Source organism: Oculina patagonica, chromosome 4 (genome assembly GCF_052425735.1).
Source record: "Oculina patagonica isolate OP01 chromosome 4, crgOcupat, whole genome shotgun sequence".
Taxonomy (NCBI): Eukaryota; Metazoa; Cnidaria; class Anthozoa; order Scleractinia; family Oculinidae; genus Oculina; species Oculina patagonica.
The window spans coordinates 26536028-26556754 of record NC_135761.1 but is presented as its reverse complement, the minus strand read 5'-3'; the positions used below and the strand labels follow the sequence as shown (position 1 = coordinate 26556754).

Sequence of the window (20727 nt, the reverse complement as noted above, 5' to 3'; positions counted from 1 at the left end):
ATAAATAAACATTAGATAAGCTGCTAATGACAGCATTGATGAAGAGTCAAGGGCTACATTAGGGGATGTTGTTGCAAGACTTGAAAAAGAGAAGAAAAGAAATGAAGCTAGCCGTACATGGCGCCTTTGGCTTCAGTACATGAAAACGGTGGATATGCTAAAGCGTTTTCTCGAGCAGAAAGGACGGGAAACTGGCGTCTCCATCTGCCTTCACTGCAAGAGATGCTACTTAACTTTGCTGCAGCTGAGCATAATTTGTATACAAAAACGAACAACGTGTACCTTCAGCGAATGTTTACACAACAAACTGACCATCCAGATATCTATTACCTTTATTGAATGGCCTGCATGTTGTTCGCCACACTGAGAGATTGTGGGCTGGTCTTTCAACTGATCTGGTTATTGAGCAGAATCAACTGATCTGGTTATTGAGCAGAAGCTGATGCGCAGCATCAAATCAACTGGCGACCTTACGAGAGGAAAAGTATGAATGAGCTGCAATGCAAAGATAAGTAAGATCAAGAAGTGTGGGTCAAGCTAAGCTATGCCTTTCTGTTGGGACGTGAACAGGTCTATGCAAGATTTCACCAGCGCCGCTTGCCAAACTATCGAGCAACACGTAGAAGCTTCAGATACTCGACAGAAGAGAGACTCCAAGGATACAGAAAAACTAAAATAAAAATCCAGAGCCATATAACAATTTCGAATACAAAATGAAGAAGGCAAGGCCGAGAAATGATATTTTTGCATATTAATACAATCATGTGTAAATTGATCCACAGTTGCTTTTTCAGCGATTGCTCGTCGTTGCCACAAATAAATTTATGGACTTACAAGACCGGTTCAAGTACGAACTTTGCAGCATCCCTGCTGCTTTGTTTAAAACCACACTTGTGCCAAGGCAAGCAGTGCTAGCTGACGCCTTATGTAATGAGGTCAACCTTGAACAAATATTACAACCAACCTCTCTATGTTCTCGATGAAGGTAGCCTGCGTAGCTGGCGGTATTTATTGGTTTTTAATGCATGCACAAGCAAGCGGCGAAGCCGCGACTAACAATACCGCCAGCTACGCAGCCTAGATGAAGGAACATTGCTTCATCTTATCCCATGGAAACACGGTACAACCTTTTGTGACATATGCAGCTGCTATAATCATTATGTTATTTTAAAGTATATGACAGGTGTATCGTTGTATTTGACGGTTATTGCGTTGGCCCCATAGTTAAAGGCGCAGCACACAACGTTTCATAAATATGCCGAGTGAGGAGTTAAAGGAGGCGGGGTGTAAGCGATGCTGGTGTCTTGGTAGCTCAGTCTACGGTCTCATTATCTGCTACCAGAGACAGCGTCGTCATGGCAGGTGACACAATCATTTTAATTTTACTCTGCCACCATGGAAACAACTACAAGAAGATAATTTTCTTCAAACTAGAGCCGAAAGGAGGTTCCGCGGAAGGTAAAGTTTGGGACATCCTGGCTACTTGTTCTGTGCTTGGGTCAAACCTCTGCAGACATCTCCCATTTCGACACGCGTTGCTGGGATGTGGTATCACGCCATGCTTGTTTGGTTGGAAAAAAAAGCACAGTTGTATCAGTATGCCAAAGTATTTTATAATGCCAATTCGTTGAAAGAAGATGTTATCAAAGCAGCAGAGCGCGCATTGGTAGCGGCTTATGGCGGCAAGGTGAGCGACAGTTTGGAGGCCTTGCGATATCGACGATTTTGCGAAATGACAGCTGAACGCACAACCGCAGTTGAAGTGAAGTCCTTGCCTCCGACGTCGTCTGTATGGTACTCTAATTCAGGTAATGACCGCCAAACCATCGGCACCAGAAAATCTCCTCCGAGTTATCGGATGTAACTGCAAGGTGGACTGTAACACGGCTCGATGCAGTTGCAGAAAACAGGGACTTGACTGTTTACTTGCCTGTGGAGAGTGTCCTAGAAGTGCTCCAGGTAGCGATACAGAGAACGTCGGGTACGCAGTTGATGCCTTATATCTTTGAGACAGAGTACTGTTAGAAAGGTACCGAGAGATAATCAGCTGATGCTATCTGTTTTAGACAGTAACTTAAGGGATAGTAGTCCAGTTACTGACCAGCAAGGGTTGAGAAATTAATATTAAAACATTTTTTTGTTCAACATTTGTTGTAAAACGGTCCATGATAAAGCTTAAATGTTCACTATACTAAACAGTCTTCTGTTTTTACATGTTAAGTGTAACTAAAAGTGGTAAATGTCTTGACGGAACAGTTAACAATGGCTAATTAGCATTAAAAAAATGGCAGTCGTCACCACGTGGATTTTTTACGTATTTCCCATAAGTTGATTTTTGTTGACTTTTAAACCCCATTTACACGCGCTAAAAAATCGGCACGGCACGGCAAATTTTTGGCACCGTGACCAAACCGTTTCGGCACGGCACTACCCATTTACACGACCAAAACAAGAAGGTTTTCTCCTGCTAGGCTCGGTTCCAATTTTTATATCGGCACCCCTACTTTCCATCAATTTTCTTCCCGAGAAATAGCAGAAAAGTGTTTTGCTGTGATTGTTCATCGTGCTTTTAGTGCAAAACGCGAATTTTATCTGCAAGGAATGAGTTGTCGACAACATATTAAACAGTGTTCAAGGGCAAAACAAATCGACATCTGAAAGAAGCTGACGAGATCAGAAGAAGAGGAAAGAAAAATAAATGGCTCTTTGCCGTGATGGTGGGAGTGCGAGAGCGTTCTCTTATTTTCTTCCTTGGTGGCATTCTCACCCCCCAGAACTTGTCTTTTTTACACTCTTTTCGCCGACCACGTGACCAAAATAAACGAGGGCTCTTAAACCAAAATGCCGCAGTGGCCGCCTCTGTGGTTTCGCCGCTCAAAGCGGTAACGTCACGACCCGACATCACGACCAGTTCCTCGGTATACTTTAGGATGCTTGTGATTGCACTTTTCGTTGTTTTAGATTTAGCATTTGTAAATCTATTGCGTTTTTTAAAATATAGAAATACAACAAACTGAGACGAAAATTATTACTGACCTCGGTGCACGAGCGGTGGAACTGAAATCATGCAACGGACTGTTTTCGGCCAGAAGCAACATTTGACACCTCTTTGAACAAGTTTTATTGCGAAAGCAAAATGAACCTTCATTCTATCGCTCAACGCGTGATCATTTTCACACGTCTCGTTTAATTAATCTTATTACACCGGAAGTGCGCCCCAGAATACATTTTCTTTCGTATTTCGAAACCAAAGTTTCGAAGAGAGGCGCACATTTTAAGTTCAATAAGTTTCAACAATTTTCGCTAAAATTTGGCAAGAATGTTGCCCGATTATTCAGCAACAAAACTGTGTCGGCGAATTTTCATTTTTTTCCTTTTTCAAAAGTTATGACTGTTTTAAAACAGGGAGTAGTTGTTCTTTACCCTCTGAAAGTTTAAGTGTGTGTCAAAAACAAACCAGACCAGTAATCAACATTCCCCGACACAGTTTCTTAGAGTAAGGCGGTGTGAAAAACACATGGCGATGTTGATCGATTTTTCTCGTTCAAATTCGTCCGGAAACGAACCCGATCAAAGTTGAAGCCTTGTTTTCAGTGCAGTGTGTCCTTTTAAAAATCGTAGAAACAATGTTAGGAACTGGACATTCTTTGCATTGTAAAAATAAACCTTAAAATAGAAGGAGACTTAAGAGTAATACTTTACGAATCGAAATGAAAGCATAGATCAACATAATGTTAAGGGTGGACAAAATTTCTAAAGATAAAATTAATTAATTCTTCCACTTATTGCAATCAGTGATTCCCGCAAATACTTATCGTGTAGCGTTTTTAACACTCCTTTGTTGTTACCAACAGCATTTCTAGAGGTTGGAGTTTCCAGTTACCTTGAGAACACAGTCTATCACGTGTCTGAAACCAACAAGACTTTGGTGAGACCATGGATTGTCACTTCAAGGAATGGCTTCTTTGATACAACTGCCTCAGGAGGAAAAGGATTCCATGATGACAGATTTGTCACGCCCGAATCAGGAATATACTTTGTTGCACTCAACCTACAGATGGCAAACGCAACTGCTGGTTTTTTAAAAGCTAGTTTGGTGATCAATGGTGAGTTGGAAGAGGCAAATGGATTCGAAGGTGTGTATGGCAAGACGACTTTAAAAGAAACTGTAAGTCTCTCAGGCTTTTTGCGCCTGTATGAAAATGATGTTATAGCCTTGTATCTTTATGGTTCGGAGGGATCGCTGCTGAGTGACAGCGCTTTTTCAGTTATGCAGATGTCACGTATAGGTTCTGTGCCTGGATTCCATGCAGTATTATCACTAGACCAGGTTATTCAGCCGCAAATTATGACGCGCCTTGAGAGCTGGAGAACTAGTGGCACCAAAGGGTTATTTTCGATGCACAGCGGCACTTCACCGTCCGTTGGATTGTTTTGTGCAATTCTTCAGGGGATTTACCAATTTTCTTCCAACATAAATGTTGAATCTAATAAACAGTTAACTGACTGCATTTTTGCTGTTGTTTTGAACTCAAAAACTACTTTAGTTAAGAGGTACTCATCTGGAGTAAAGAAATATTTCACTGGTGTATCTGGAATGTTTCATTTGAATCGCGGGGATTGTGTTGAATTGAAGATTAAGACTTCGAGTGGTGGCCATCTTAAAGTTTTATCAGGCAGCAGTTTCTCAGGCCTTTTCATTGGACTGAAAGCAGAAGTTGTTCAGCAATTCTCAGCCAGTTTGCTTGCAGAGACTCAAGCAGGTTCTAATCTCGGATGGAACATGGTAACCAACTGGACCATAAACAGCTCTAAGCGAAATTTTCAGTCGGAGGAAATGATTTTGAGGACAAATAATAGCACGTTCATTTCTAATGGTAATGGCCTATTTCTAGTGACAGCGTTGATAAATATAAATTCTTCAAGTAGGAGTTTAAAGCATTTGTTCGTAGCAGTTAAGGACCCTCCGTCAGGATTGACTGGTAACGATGGACTCTCGGCGGGAAAGACATTTTCGTCTAGTCCAGGTTCATTAATTGTCAGTGGCGTTGTTTGGCTTGATAAAGGTGACACATTAACTGTTTATGTTCACAGCGATGCTCGGGACAGTGAAATAGTCGATGGACTGTTTTGTGTTTCTGTCATTTCGTACGACTGGCCAGGTGTTGCAGCCACACTTACGGAAAGCATACCTCTTAATTCGCCAGAATGGACGAGGCTTACAACCTGGAAAACGCATAGCATTCCTGGTTTGTTCTCCTTTGACAACGCATTCTTTCCAAGCAACGGAGTTTATCGCCCACACCAAGAAGGCACTTACTTTTTGTCCTGTAATGTGATTCTTAGGGGTGGAGGCAAAGGGAACTTGTCAGTTGTAATAGCCATAGACGATGATATAGATACCGGAAATGGGCTGTACTCGCTGAATGAAAATCCAAAACGAGTCGTCACCCTTAATGTGGCTGGTTCCATAAGACTTAAGACGAGTCAAACAGTCTCCATTTACGTGAAAACCACAACATCATCATCTTGGAACGTTTCTAAGGAAACAGGCTTCTCTGTGGTGTTGATTGGAGCAGATTCTCTTACTACGCCGGGATTTTTTGCAGGTGAGGCTCTTGAAGTTCCGACAATGTTATAAATGAAATTGAAATGCTCGCTCACTTCTTTCGTCTGAGCTGATTTCGTTTACGCTTTCACATTGTGTCTTTATCATATATATATAACATATATTTATTGCAAATAACGCTTTTGTTTTTCGTGCAAACGTATGATGCTTGTCTGTCAAAAAAATAAATATTTTATAAATATTTTTTAATATCTAATTATCATAAATATTTTATATAGCGCTAAGTATTTTAAATTCTCTTTAGACATATTTTTTAATACCTATTAATTGTGTCCCCAAATTAGTAGCGGAGCTCCTTAGCGGCCCGTAAGGGCCGCAGAGCGGAGCACCATACCCATAAAAAAAAAACACATGAAAAAAAAAAAAAAAAAAAAAAAAAACACATGAAATAAAATAGGAAACCTTGCATCCGAGTTTTCATGGTCATCATGGCTAGCGGCATGCCTCGCGGGCGCGTACGGCGTACGTACGGTGTTGCGCACATCCGGGATCTTGAAAGGTCTTGACAACTCGCGCAGTACTGGCGCGAAATAATTTTGCAGTGGGAGGTCTCTTGGCAAAGAAATTTTCAAAATTACTACGTATTTTTAAATCCTATTCAGCTAGTCTGAAAGTTAGAACTTGAGACAAACATATTTATTTTGGCTCCTTGTTATGCCGATGACTACAAACGAGAGCAGGGTAAACTTAACTTCGAGGAAACAGGGTTTAAGCGATTTGCGACGGGAAAGAGATCGCGAGAGATCCAGAAAACCCGGACAGAAAGCAGGCGAAAAAGTATAGCAAAGCGCCTGTCGAACCTGGTAGCAAAGTAGCGAAGAAAAGCGACTAAAATAGCAAGAGAGGTGCCGAGAAAACAGGCAAAGAAATAGCGGAGAACAAGGGAACGGAGATAAAACGAGCAGACGAGTGTACCTACTGCGGCCAACTGGTGAAGGTGAGTACAAAACTGCAGTGTTTCCGTCATTTAATATCTCTACGTTTTGTCTTAAGCTTACTTTATACGCAAAGTAAGCTTATATTTACGGCACATTTTACTTGCTTTCGCCACTAAGCATTTGCTTGTGACATGAACAATGTTGAAAAATACTATTCGTTAAAATTCAGTTTTACCAGGTTTTACTGATCAAATAGGAGGATTTGATTATGTAAACAAATAATTGTTGGGCCTTCGAGGAACGAATTCACAAAGAATATCACTTCAACACATCTCGAAGAAAATTAAGCTTACGATTTTTAAATGCTTGTGATATGATTATTTTGTTTTACAGTGCTGGAAGAGCAGCTGAGATGAGAATGAAAGTGATGTCAGTTTGCACGAAGCACCTGGAATTTCGTTAACTCCGAGTGAAATAGATCGATTCAGTGTATGCAGTTTATTGATATTCATGATGGAGGTAAAATTACTGTTCATTTAGTCAGACTAAATAAACTTCAGCTTCATTACTTAGCTCTTTCGTTCCCAAATATATTAAATAATCCACTTGTCATGTAGTTCTGTTCACTATTGAGCGTTCATGTGGATTACATAACAATGTCAACAATTTTGAGATTTTGAGGTCTGTTTTGCTGGTTTCATTCAGAATGTCAACAGTAAATGTTATATTTGTCATAAAAAAATCACGATCTTGTTGTGGAATTTGGAAAATGCACACAACAAAGGTTAATGACTACTGGAAAACTGGAATCTTTGTGAGTAAATTCATGCCATTTTAGACAAAGTATGCAGCTGTGCATGCAAACTTATTATTAATTAAATGTGTATCTTTAAAAATCTTAGTATTACTGTTAAGAGAAAAGCTTTTAAGATGTGGCAATGTTTTTCCTATGCATGTACATGTATATATAGGGGTAGAGGGGAGGGGGAGTATTTAAAGGCCAAACCTTTTAATTAAGAGGGGGTGTAAGGGTTTGCAGTGATGCTTTGAGTTTATTAAAATATTTACAGTAGAACCCTGCTAACTCGAACTCTGAAGGGAAACGAAAATGAGTTCGAGTTAGCGGGGTTTTTCGAGTTAGCGGGGTTGATTGAATATTTTATTTGCCAAGTTAATAATTGATAGTTTACTGATTTTTAAGCACTTCAGTATACAGTACTGTGCAAATTGAACTTATCTTGCCAGAAACTCTAAAGCGACCACACATTCTTTTGTTAAGAGTGGAAAATGACTGTCAAATACATGATCTGTTCATTGCTATAATCAATGGGCAACCGTTGCGAGTTGCAAGTTCCGGAATTCGAGTTATCAGGGTAAAAAGTTTGACCCAAATTTTGTTCAAGGGAAACAAAATTTAGTTCGAGTTAGTGGGGTTTTCGAGTTATCCGAGTTCGAGTTAACCGAGTAAAAATGACTGAAAAGTGGGGTCAAATCCAAGGGAAATGGAAGTGAGTTCGAGTTAGCAAGGTTGTTCGAGTTATCCGAGTTTGAGTTACCGGGTTTTTTTTCTGTAGTTGACTTCGCAGTTATCAGTAAAAAAAAATAGTCTGTGCTGATACATCTCTGTTAAATATATAAGGTATCCTTTCGCATCCAGTGGTTTTGCTTCACTTTATACAAGCTTGCGTTAAGTGTTTTGTTGTATAAATTATTGATATTCATGCCAATTAATCAATTTTAATTTAATCTGTGGCATTTGACTTTTTTCAGGGTTAACATGAGTTTCAGAATTTGCAGAGCCACAGACACAAAAACAGAATGTGGACAAGGACATCAAAAGAAAACAGGAAGGATTAAGATTATCCAGCTTGATGTTTGGGTGTCTTCATGATGCCATTTTCAAGAGACTAGTAAATTACATGTAAATTGAAATCAAGAAAAGCTGCAAATGAGCAAAGTTTATATTTTAAATGTTAACGTATTTACAGTGTACTTCAGAAAACAACTTCTTGATTGACCTGTCTCTTTCACATCTTTTTAGATGTTACAAGGGCATTATGAAGTGATCTTTTTAAGAATATGCAGCCAAAACAGTAACAGCAGAAATGAATGGGAGTTTAAAATTGCTATTTTCAATGTTTTGGCTGGTAAGAAACCACATGTGACCAAGCTAAAATCTCTTTGGCCGGTAAACATGACCTGTAAGTGTCCAAATATTTTGAGCCCTCGACTACACAGGACTTACATGTAGTTGTCTAATTACTGTATATCATAAGATCTTTGGTTGACCTTGGGGGAGGTAGTGGAGTTAAAAAGCAATGTAATAATTTGAATTTGGATTGGTAATGCTGAAACTGGTGGTACTGTAATTCCAAAATATAGACGTTAAAATCGTGATTGCAAGCAATATGCAATACCAATTTCATTCTTATGTGTTGTATGCTGCGAACAATTTATAAGAACAGCTATAATGTTAAAATTAGTGAAATATTCTAAAGCCAGATAAAACTTGCAGTATCCATTAGGTACCATGAAGCAACCAAATTGTGACTCATTTGCTTACTTTGTGAACTCCATGACGAATGGGCAACATGACTCCACAAAAATGTGTACAATAAAGCATACAAATTTTTAAAAGAGCAGTCAAAGTATTGATGCTATATTTTTTTCTTGCATAGTTTTATACACAAGCAAACATGATTCTATTTTTTCTGCGTAATCAAAGAACAAAACTGAGTTTGAGACTCACAAACAATATTCTATCTTCCCAGAATTTTTGTTTTTTTATTTCTGTAAGTGAAGTGAAACCCCTTAAGAGGAAGGGGACTCAAAAAGACATGTAAAAGTAAAAAAGGTGCTATCATCCTTTTTTTTTTGGGGGGGGGGGTGGGATGTGGTTACAGAATGTCCCTTCTTTGCTTCCAGTTAGTTTCACTCCGGTTTGCTTGTAGTTAGGTTCACCCCTGTTTGCTCGCAGTTAGCTTTATTCATCCGGTGTGCTTGGGATTAGCTTTCACTCTAGTTTGCTTGTGGTTAGCTTTCACTCCGGTTTGCTTGGCATTAGCTTATGGCAATATGCTGTAAACCCTTTGCTACAAGTATGACCTCTGCCATTTCCATTCAAAATTAAAATATAGGCAAATAGTGAAAATAAAAACAAATGAATGAATGAAAAAAAGAAAATTAACCATATTCTTAATGTAGATGTATATTATTTTTTATACTCTAAATGTTAAGTGATTTGCTAATTTACCACGTGATAGGCCTATCTACCCCAACATGCAGCCCTACTACCCCCTCCTTATCTACACGAAGGTTACATAATTACCCGTTTTGCAGCATAATTTCCCATCCAGACTTCTGGATCATAATGCTGTCGGTGGAATTAAAACGTTTTGATTGATTTTGTTTGTTCTCGGCTTATTTGGTGTTGCTGTATACGGTACTCCCATATAAGGGCTATACGGGTATGTGCTGCTCAACAGGGTATGCCTTTTGCCTCTCTGACTCTGAAACAGGGTATACAAATCACCCTTTTGACTGTGGAACACTATCAAGTTTAGCTATGAAACTCCGCTCCTCTCATTGGTTTTTCTCCAAGCCACAGACAAAGTCAAGTGAGCGCTTTGTGATGTACGCTAGTGTTTTTATATCTATCTTCATATATTTTTCATTGTGGATATTGTCTGGAACAGGGTACCTATTTTGCACTGTTTGTCTGGAACAGGGTCGCAAATTGAGCCGTTTTTCTCCGGAACAGGTCCAGAGTCTCAGTGGCACACCCCTTTAGTAAATTTTAGGGAGTACCTCTTCCCCCCCCCCCCCCCCGGGACACGGTAAAAAAAAAAAAGTAAGTAACAATATTAATATTTATAAAAAAAAATAAAACGAATATTATATTCTTAGCCTTAAAATTGTACAATGGCTTGAATTCAGGTTTCAATAAAGTGCAAAATAATTAACTGGGGAGCTCCGCTTTTAGGCTTGCCTAAATCTACATGTATATATTATGGGATTTTCCCAGGCTATGTGGCCTTGACACATTAATAAAGTTTATCTGTCTGTCATCTATCTATCTATCTATCTATCTATCTATCTATCTATCTATCTATCTATCTATCTATCTATCTATCTATCTATCTATCCATTCTTCGTTTTTCGTGCTAGAGGTGAATTTGATGCATATCCGAAATTTCTAATTTTAACGAGGATAAGTCAGAAAACTCAGTGCATTGTGTACACTTGGTTTGACAGGCCTGAGTAGTTTAAAGGGTCAGTGTAACCGAAATTTAGTGCTACTTGAAAATCCAATGAAGGTGTTAGTATTTTATTGGAAATACACTAATATTGACCTTGCTTTGCTAAAGCGTACTAAACTTAAAAAAGTCAGGCCGACGTTTTCAAGTTGACAGTTTTACTTTGAAATAAATTACATAAAAACCATTGATTTGGGTTTATTCGCATCTTGAGGATAGAATTTTTTTCAATTTCATCTTGAGGATAGAATTTTATTTGTAAAGCGCCTAGAGCAGGCCTGGATAGGCGCTATAAAAATGTTTATTATTATTATTATTATTATTATTATTATTATTATTATTATTATTATTATTATTATTATTATTATTATTATTATTAATAAGGTTATTTTGTTGATCAATGAGTGTACCCTCATAGTTCTAGCATAGTTTACACAAAACTTAGAATACTTCTTGTGACACTGTCCCTTTAATTATGACCAACCAATCAGTGACTCCAATTCCCAGGCTAGACGTGACTTAGCACGTCCAAATATTCAATATTTGCGTCTTGAACGCCCTAAACGAGAGATCAAAGAAGGTAAGCAGAATCTTTCAACTTGACCAAAGTCTCTGTTTGACTGCAAGATCAAGTATATCATTGCCCAGAACGACCGCCGCTATCGCGGACTAATTCGGCTAACACTAAATTGACAATCAGAAAAAGCTAGAAAAGCGAAGATTTTTCAGGTTGTAGGGCAGTAAATGTTCCTGTTTTAAGTACCAATAACTTTAGAAACGCCGTGTGAAATGTAAGCTAGAAATGGGCCCATCTTGATGGTCTTGAGTCACATTACTAACTTTGCGTTTGTCGTTGACAAGTAAGTTTTTGTCCTTTTCTCATATGGATTTAAAATTATTCGAGTGAACAGAATCGACAGTAATCTGTCGTCAAAATTCGCTTCAAAACAGCTTACTGATGTGTCCGGCACACGATGAACCATAATGTAAAGTAAACGTTTCGCAAGAAAACGAAGACGATCCACTACCGAAGAATACTCGCATTCGTCTAACTGATACTTTTTTATTCGATCTGAAATCAGAATGTACATATAATCTACTTTACTAAATCAACTAATAATAAAAATGAAACAGTAAAAATGAGCGAAGCGGGAATAACATGTAAAGGTTGTAACATTCATTATGCCATGCGGTCAATCCGACGTAACGTTCAGAAGCTCACATAATCTATATAAAACTAACAAAACTGAAATGATTAACAATATTACAAAACAATGTTCATAAACTTTCGATCCTTGATCGGGATAATCATAAAACCAGGCAACGGGTGAGCGGTAAATCACAGTGAACGTGTCCAACACAGATCTCGGGTAAAGCTAAGGGACCTGTCATTATTTATTGGGGGGGGGGGGGGGGGAGGGGCCACTATATTTGGGGGGAGGGTCACTACTTCTTGAGCGCCACTTTGGGGAGGGCCATTATTTTGTAGACTGTATTAAGGGGTGGGCTCTGACTTTTTTTAAGCGTACAACTCTACCAGTTGTGTCCCAAATGATTTTTGTAACAAGTTCCCAATTTTTAAAACTGATGTTCGCCCTTTCTTGTGATGTCAGAACAATTGTGTTGACTAAAGATTCACGTTAGTATCCAGGTATGGCCAGTAAGGTACTTTTCTACTTCAAAGACTGTATTTTGACTTTGCTTTACCTCTTTGCCTTATTTACATATTGTCTTTTGCCCTCGGCAACAGTCAAGCATTTTGTCGATAGTGCCTATTTATCAGGTGTTCTTTTATTTTTTTACTAGTAAGTTGCAGCAGGAATTGTTTTGTACCTTTGGTAACAGGTGTTTTTCACCGATATAAACTGATAACTTTTCATTATTTTTGACATTTTTGAGTACATTTCTTGTTTTAGAAGACGTAAAATAACAAATTTTCCAGGGGGTGCATGCCCCCAGAGCCCCCTTAACTTACTTGTATCATATGAAACAGCTGTTTTAGTCAAGGCTCCATGGGCCTCACGTATTAAGCTTGAGACTCAAGCAATCAGACGCAATCTACCCTGAAGCAATTATTTCCAGGATGAAATAATTTTGAATTAAACAGTTCATGTTGAACCCAGAAAGTTAAAGTACACCTAATCAATGATCATCCCAAAGCATTGTATATCGCTACTTTTTAGTTTCATTTCGTTACCAACTTTTAATAGCTCGAAACAACAGTAATCCAAATGGCATTCTGGAAGGGCCATATTGTAGCTCATATTGTTGCCCTCAAAATTTCCTGGGGGAGAAAAATACAAGGCCAGCCTAGAGGGCACGGAGCTTAGCTCATTCCAAAGCTAACCCTTAATGCCGATTTCAATTAGAAAGATCTGTGGTTGCGATCACCAATCGCAAAAACATAAAAAAAACGACAAAAGACAAGCAGCAAATTAAATGCAAACCGTGGTTTCTACAAAATCAAGAAGCTGTTTTTGTTTGTGTACATTCAAAGGGGAGGGTCACAATTTTTAGAGTCCAATTTGGGGAGGGTCACAATTTTTTTGGCTCCAATTTGGGGGAGGGTCACAATTTTTGAGCCCACTTTTTCGAAGATTTAGTGGCCCTCCCCCCCCCCCCCCTGATAAATAATGACCGGTCCCTAAACTACTTAATAAAGTTGATCTAAACATACTATTTTACCTTTCCTTTTGGGCGTTTTCGAAACTATCGCAAGTTTCTTAATTATGAATTCTTTACATAGTTCTGATAAATTTCACTATTTTGAAGGTGTGTGATTGAGGGCCTCCACAGACTAGTTATTTAGTTGTCGACAACTATTTGTTATAGAAAACTAAATGTTATTGATAACTGATTCTGTTCGGTGTAAGCATTCTACACATTGGACTGTTTGTTGTCGACAACTAAGTCAGGTGTAACCATAGGTTTTTGGCTCTCATGTGCACTAAACGCACGGAAACGGATAGCCAGCTGGGGCGCTGTTTAACGGACGACTTGTACGGGGGAGAAAGCTAGGTAGTCTAGGTAGAACACGGGCTCGCTGCACGGCATCTGTTACCATGCCAGAGGTACAGGGTCTCTAGCTTCTTATCAGTCGGACAGCGTTTCAGCAGCCGACATTAAGACACTCAAAGGTTTAAGAACTTCTCTTGACTCTTTATTGCATCTGGACTAAACAACTCTTGACAGCTGTAGGTAACTCGATGGTAGCTTGAGGTAATTCGTATCTCGTAGGTAGCTCGAGGTAATTCAAATTTTGTTCAGAACAAGGCTTCTTATATACGCTTACAGTGTGGCAATTAACGACAGGTGAACTACAAGTTCAATTGAGGTTTAGATAAAATAAACAATGTACATCTAGTGTATCAACGACGATCTCTTAAACTTCTTAAATTTGGTCTCATCAGAAATCAATCGTTTTATTTTGCTGAGTATATCAATCCTATTAACAATGACAACACCATTTCCTTTATCGGGTCTTGTTATAATAATCGAATCATTGTTGTCATTGTTAATAGGATTGATTACCTCAACAAAATGAAACGATTGATGTCGAGAGTCGAGGGTAACATGTCGAGGGTCGAGGGTAACTTAAAAAATATATAAAAATAAATTAAATATATAAAAATATAAAAATAAAAATATTATAGTAAATTACTAATAAAATCAAGACAGAAATAAATTAAATATATAAAAAATATAAAAATAAAAATATTATAGTAAATTACTAATAAAATCAAGACAGAATTTTTCTTTCGCCAGCTTTTCTTTCTTTCAGTAAAGCGTTGCGTAACACGGCCAAATGACGCCCCGCTCCTTTATACCAACAGCGCTCTCTGAACTGTCACGCAAACGTGGGTATAAAAGAATTGATAAACTCTTATTATATAAACTAGATTGAAATACCAGGATTTCTCTTGCTGAAAAAATCATATCTTAACACATGTGAAGATGTCGATTCGCTCAAATGACTACGGTTACACCCTGCTTTAGAGCAGGGTGTAACCGTTCAAATTCACCGGTAGCAAGAAAAAAGAATGGAAGACAACCACTGTGTCACATACGTTTTTACGAATAAACAAGTGTCAAGTTTCATTATTTGGCAAGAAAACAACGACAATAAAGGTATCATTGAAAACGGTATCGGGTATAGCTCATCCAATGGGCAAAGCACTGATTGACCCCTGGTATGTGTCAAATGATAGCATTGTACGCCAGTGAGACGACTTTTAAACGCTTTGAAATGTATAGGAAATGAGGAAGTAAGACCAATAGATTAATACCTGCTCCTTTTCAGAAGACGTTCGTTCAATGAGCAAAATGTTAGCTTGTGTTATATGTTAAACCATCGAATAAGGGATTTACAATTCCACTATTATTTCCGTTTCTTTTAGTGTTTTTGGCTTCTAGGTTTGGAAATACATCCAGCATCATCTGAGAATCGTATCGAACGCGTACGGCGTGTGCCAATGATGAAAACAACGCAAACAAAATTATGAAAATGTTCTCTATTTGAATGATACACAGGTCAAAACGTCTAACAAGTGATTTAGTATTCAACTTCTTTCATTGACTTTTCATTAAGTGTAGTGAAAACGCTGGAAATCTTAATAATATAATATTTTTACAGCGCTCGCAGACACGTCAAACTCACTACGCAAAACATTTTTCAGGTTCGTTGCGAAAACGGTTTTGCCGTAAATTGTTTATCAAAAACGAGGAAAATTTGTTCAGTATATAGACACAGAAGTTGCTAAATTACAAAGCACGATAAAAATAATAGAATTAAAACTATAACTAATTATTCAAACAAATCTTTTTTTTTAACACGGACTGAGTATGATTAACAAGATTGCGCCCAGTTAGCGATCGCCGCTTTGGAAATTATTGTCTGCAAAACACGAGCACTTCCACACCAAAAACTGCTTTAACTTGCGTACATCCAGATTTGTTTCCTTCAGTATCTTGTTGAGGGAAATTTTGTATAGAGTAACCGTAACTGGAACCGTCAAAGTTTAGCAAAACCCAGAAGATTTCGACAATTCCGCATTAGCATTATACTTGTAATTTTAAGTTACATCATCTTTATTCGATAGAGCAGTTTTCAGTTGAGTGTCGTAAAACCAAAACCAAAGTAATAACTCTGACCAATCGCAAGGGAAACTTACAATTCAGTAAATCAATCAAAACTGGAAGTAATTACATGCAGTCGTCACTAAGCTCGCGAAAACGCGCGCGAGTAAGCTCACAATTGGTTTTGGTTTTACTTCTAATTGGCTGAGAAAGTAGCGCGATATGTTTGAGCCAATCATTGAGAGTAGTAATGCAAAACCAAAGTAAAATCAAATAACTTTCGACACTCAAGTGAAAACTGCTCTAATGACAACGCATCACGTACAATCATACAGGAGGAAATAAACTTCATTACTAGCTTGGTTACATTATAATTTGTAGAGATGAGAAGTTTGTGATGTTAATGTTTTTTCAATGTCAGGCATGAGATGGGTTTCATTTTCCACCTTATTTGACTTACACAACGGCATAATCTAAGTTCTCTTGATAAATCTGATATCGACCTATTTTAATCATTAGTTTGTGATTACTTTGTTACGAAGGTACCTATCTTTCGAGTTAGGAACCAGGTTGGGAACCGAATTTTTTCAAAGACTTCCGTCGTTTTTTTAAGTTGACCAGAAGACTTTGATGACTAAGGATGGACCAATATTCGATGCTAAATATTCGATACACCGATATTTTGAAAAATATCGATACTTTCGAAAAAATATCGCATTTTTTCGATACTGCACATGTGACCTGAGCTTGCGGTCTTCTGGTCGGCACCTGACGTTTAAAAATGCAATTTTGTTCAAACAAATATTAACGTTCTTGTCAATGTTTGAATTTTTCTAACGCCTTGACTTGATCTCGACACGTTGCTGATACAACAGTGGAAGAAAAAGACCAAACATCAACATTCATGGCTAACATTTAGTGCAAGGACTGTCCTGCTAGCTGTGATAGGCAATAGAAACCAGACATTTTCGATCCGCCTTTGAAGGGTAAATACCACGGCAACAGTTTGTGCCAAGCCGCAGAATTCCAGAATGTCTAACATTATGGTTGTTTTTATGCTAGAGACGATAATGTCGTCAGACGACTTAAACGTCTAAGACGTATAAAAACGGGACGCCTTTAGTAGACAGCTTTTCAGAAAAAAATAATAAAAGACTGGGTTCGACACTCGGAGGACACTGGACACGAAGACGTAAAGCCATCAGACGTTAAAGCCGTCAGTCTTATTTACTGTTTTAATACTAGTTAACGACGTCCCGTTTTTATGCTAGACGGCTTTAACGTCTGGGACGTTAAAGCTGTCCGATAAGAGCGTCGTTCAGACGCTCTTACGAAAAGACGTTGAAGCCATCAGACGTTAAAGGCGTCTGTCTTATTTGCCGTTTTAATACTAGACGTTAATGTCGTCTCGAGACAGCTTTAACGTCTAAGACAGCTTTAACGTCTCTAGCATAATAACGGCCATTCAAAAAATGTCATTTGTTTAACCATGGCGTTCCAGCAATGCTTGAATATTCTCAGGGCCCGATTATATGGCGAATTTCAGCCCGGGCTGAAATTTCAGCCCGGTTTACCGGGCTGGAATTTTGTTGCTATTACATGGAGAATTTCAGCCCGGGCTGAACACTTTAAAAATTGAATAATTATCGTGGCCGCCATTTTCTTTCGTTGAAAACCACCACTGCGCATCCGCAAGCTCACTTTCAGCCCGGACTGAAATTGAAAACGCGATTACATGAGGGTTTTCAGCCCGTTTGCCCGGGCTGAGATTTCCAGCCCGGTTTCAAAAACCGGACTGGAAATTTCAGCCCAGGCTGTAATTCGGCCCGGGATGAAACTTTTTTCATGTAATCGCAAACGTGTTTTTAAGAAGATTTGTTTTGGAAGCCGGGCTGAAATTCGCCATATAATCGGGCCCTAAGAAAGTCCGCAGATGCGTTGTAAGTTCCGAAGGAAACCTTTTCTTCACTTTCACTTATCGACACTTAGTTGGTCTTCACTCCGGCTTTAAACAATGATTTTATCATCATCATATCATAACTGTATTCATTAGGTTGTCATTGGTCTGTTTCTATTGGCTTGTTTTTCCATAAAGTTCTCTTAAGGCAAAGTTTCGTAACATAAACATAAACTTGCGGCTCGTTGTTTTCCCCACCTCCTTGGAAACCAATTGAGTTCTCGTGCTCTGATTGGTTGAATGGTTCTACTCTAGATGCTCATTGGTTATACTTTACACATGCAAAGAATCTATTCGCGAAGCTGATTGGACGTATCACATGTGAGTAGTATTGTAGTCGCAAACGCTTAATCACACGTAGTCCATCTTGCAGTACACACATTTAATATCGAGATAGATACGGTAACTGAAAATAACAAAATTACGAACACAGAAATGAGCATAAAATAACTTACAACGAACAAAATGAGGAAAACAGGAAAACGACAAAGCGAAATAAACAAGAAACTTACAAAGACGAATGTGACGACAGGAAAAACCAAAGACGAACCGTGAACTAGAACTTGAAACAGTAGACTAGAAATAAACCGTAAACTCGATACTCGACTCAATACTCGCAAACAAAACTAAAAGAATAAATTACAAGCAATAGAATATATACCAATATGCAAATAAAAGTAACATGTACAGAAATAGACTAAAAACAAAGGGAACTAATTAACGCGAAAACTAACACGAAACTATGACACAAAAAATTAAACGAAAATAAAATACTGACGCCTACATTCCGGCCCCTAAATACGAGGGTGAAAACCTTGTATTTACTAACAAATTAAATCAAGGCTCAGAATTAGGGCCTGTTTACATGATTCCGGAATGACTTTCATTCCGGAACGAAACTCGTTCCGGAATGAAGTTCGTTCTGCATTTACATGACAGAGTCGACCAGTTCAACCAAAGGCATTTTCACGTGCGCGGTTTTCGCGCGAGATCAAAACAAGATGGCGCATGTTTTACGCAAACATGTTTTTGTGCCCATTAATTGCCGTATCTGCTATTTTAACGAGTAATTTGACCATAGAGCTGCTTCTTTGGGCTAAACAGTAAATGCTATTACGTTTTTTCGCTCAGAATTCAAACTGTGGAGTCCGTATGCGGTTTCATGAGTTGCGATTTCATCTCGGAACGAAATTCGTTCTGTGTTTACATGATACCAGAATGAAATGTCATTCCAGAACGAAACTTTCATTCCGGAATGAAAACCGGAATGAACTCATTCCGGAATGACTTGACTTTCGTCTCGGTATCATGTAAACAGATACAGAGAAATGTATGGGGATGGAATGAACTCGTTCCGGAATGAAAGTCATTCCGGAATCATGTAAACAGGCCCTTACTTAAGTAACTGTCACTTAAAGTCATGATTGTCACTCAATGTTTCTGTCAGACACGCAATCCTGTGCTGTCACGCAAACAAAATAGTCACGACATCTCAGTTCTCAACATCCGTACTTTGCTCCTCAAGCAGACACAGTTTGCTGATAGGTCGTTCCAATGTAGATGTCTTCGTTTTAACTTTCACACGGCGGACGAAACCATATTTGTCAGGAAACACCTCCGTAACTCGACCGATCAACCAGACATTCCTGGGTGTACATTCATCGACGACTATAACTGCATCTCCAACGGCAAAATTCTTCTTTGGACGAAGCCACTTTTGGCGCGATTGTAGCAGGGGAAGATACTCCTTCTTCCAGCGAGACCAGAAAACATCAGATAGATATTGCACCTGACGCCATCTTCTTCTTGAGTACAGGTCGTTCTTTTCAAACAGACCAGGAGGAAAAGCTGTATCGTTGTGGAGCAGAAGAAGGTGATTAGGTGTCAGCGGTTCTAGGATCATCAGAAACGGTTGTAAGAGGTCTTCCGTTGATTATGCTCTGTGATTCGCATAGCAAGGTCTGAAGGCTCTCGTCATCTAAATTCTGCTCTTTACACAAGGCTCCCAGGACCTTACGTGTAGACCCGATGAGTCTCTCCCAGACACCACCATGGTGAGACGCTCCTGGTGGATTGAAGACCCATTTGATGCCTTTCTGCAAAAGGGCTTCGTGAATCTTTGCTTGATTCCACTCTTCAATCGAGGTACGCAACTCCTTTTCACCTCCTACGAAATTTGTGCCATTATCATAGCGTATTTCTTTGACCTGTCCTCTGTGAGAGATGAAACTCCTCAAAGCAAGAATGAAAGAATCAGTGTCCAGCGTGTGAGATACTTCCAAATCCACAGCTCGCACAGCCAGACAGGTGAAGATTACACCATAACGTTTCACGAGACTTCTCTTCTGACGAACAAGGAACGGACCGAAATAGTCTACTCCCACGCATGTAAAAGGAGGTTGATCTGGAGTGACTCGAGGAGATGGCAGTTGCGCCATCTTTTGTTCTCCAGCAGAACCATGACGCCGTTTACACGCGAAGCAGGTCGAAAGCACACCACGTACACTTGAATTGGCACGAATCAACAAGAACCTTTCTCTCAACAGGGATAGGACATATTCTCTGCCTGAGTGGCCACTCTTTTCATGAAAATGCATGATAAGTAATCGACCCTTTAGGAATGATAATCTGATGCTTTGAATCTTCAGGTAAAGGCGCTCTCTTGAGTCGTCCACCAACACGGAGAAGACCATCAATAAGGATCGGATCAAGACTTGCAAGTGCACTCGATTTCTTGACGCATTTCCCGCTTTTGACAGCTTCCATCTCTTCTGAGAAGGCGTCATTCTGGAAGAACTTAAGAATTTCTCGCTCTGCATTCTCCAATTCTTCTACATCAAACTTGTCATCTTGGTCGATATCTTGTTGTCGTGTCTCTTTCTTCCTTGTTAGGAATCTCGACTGACAGCGAAGACACAGCGCGATAAACTT

At 39.0% G+C, this 20727-nt stretch overlaps 1 protein-coding gene and 1 long non-coding RNA gene across 2 annotated transcripts in view; both read left to right on the top strand.

Annotated features, from left to right (window-relative positions):
- Window positions 1–20727, top strand: part of LOC144650047 (uncharacterized) — a 57416-nt gene that overhangs the window by 5885 nt on the left and 30804 nt on the right. Inside the window, 1 exon segment of the mRNA XM_078509691.1 lies at window positions 3855–5609. Coding sequence (XP_078365817.1) covers window positions 3855–5609 — 1755 coding nt within the window.
- Window positions 5916–9144, top strand: LOC144650019 (uncharacterized). Its single transcript, XR_013570001.1, has 3 exons — window positions 5916–6566; window positions 6901–7026; window positions 8278–9144. It is a non-coding gene; the product is annotated as an uncharacterized LOC144650019 (long non-coding RNA).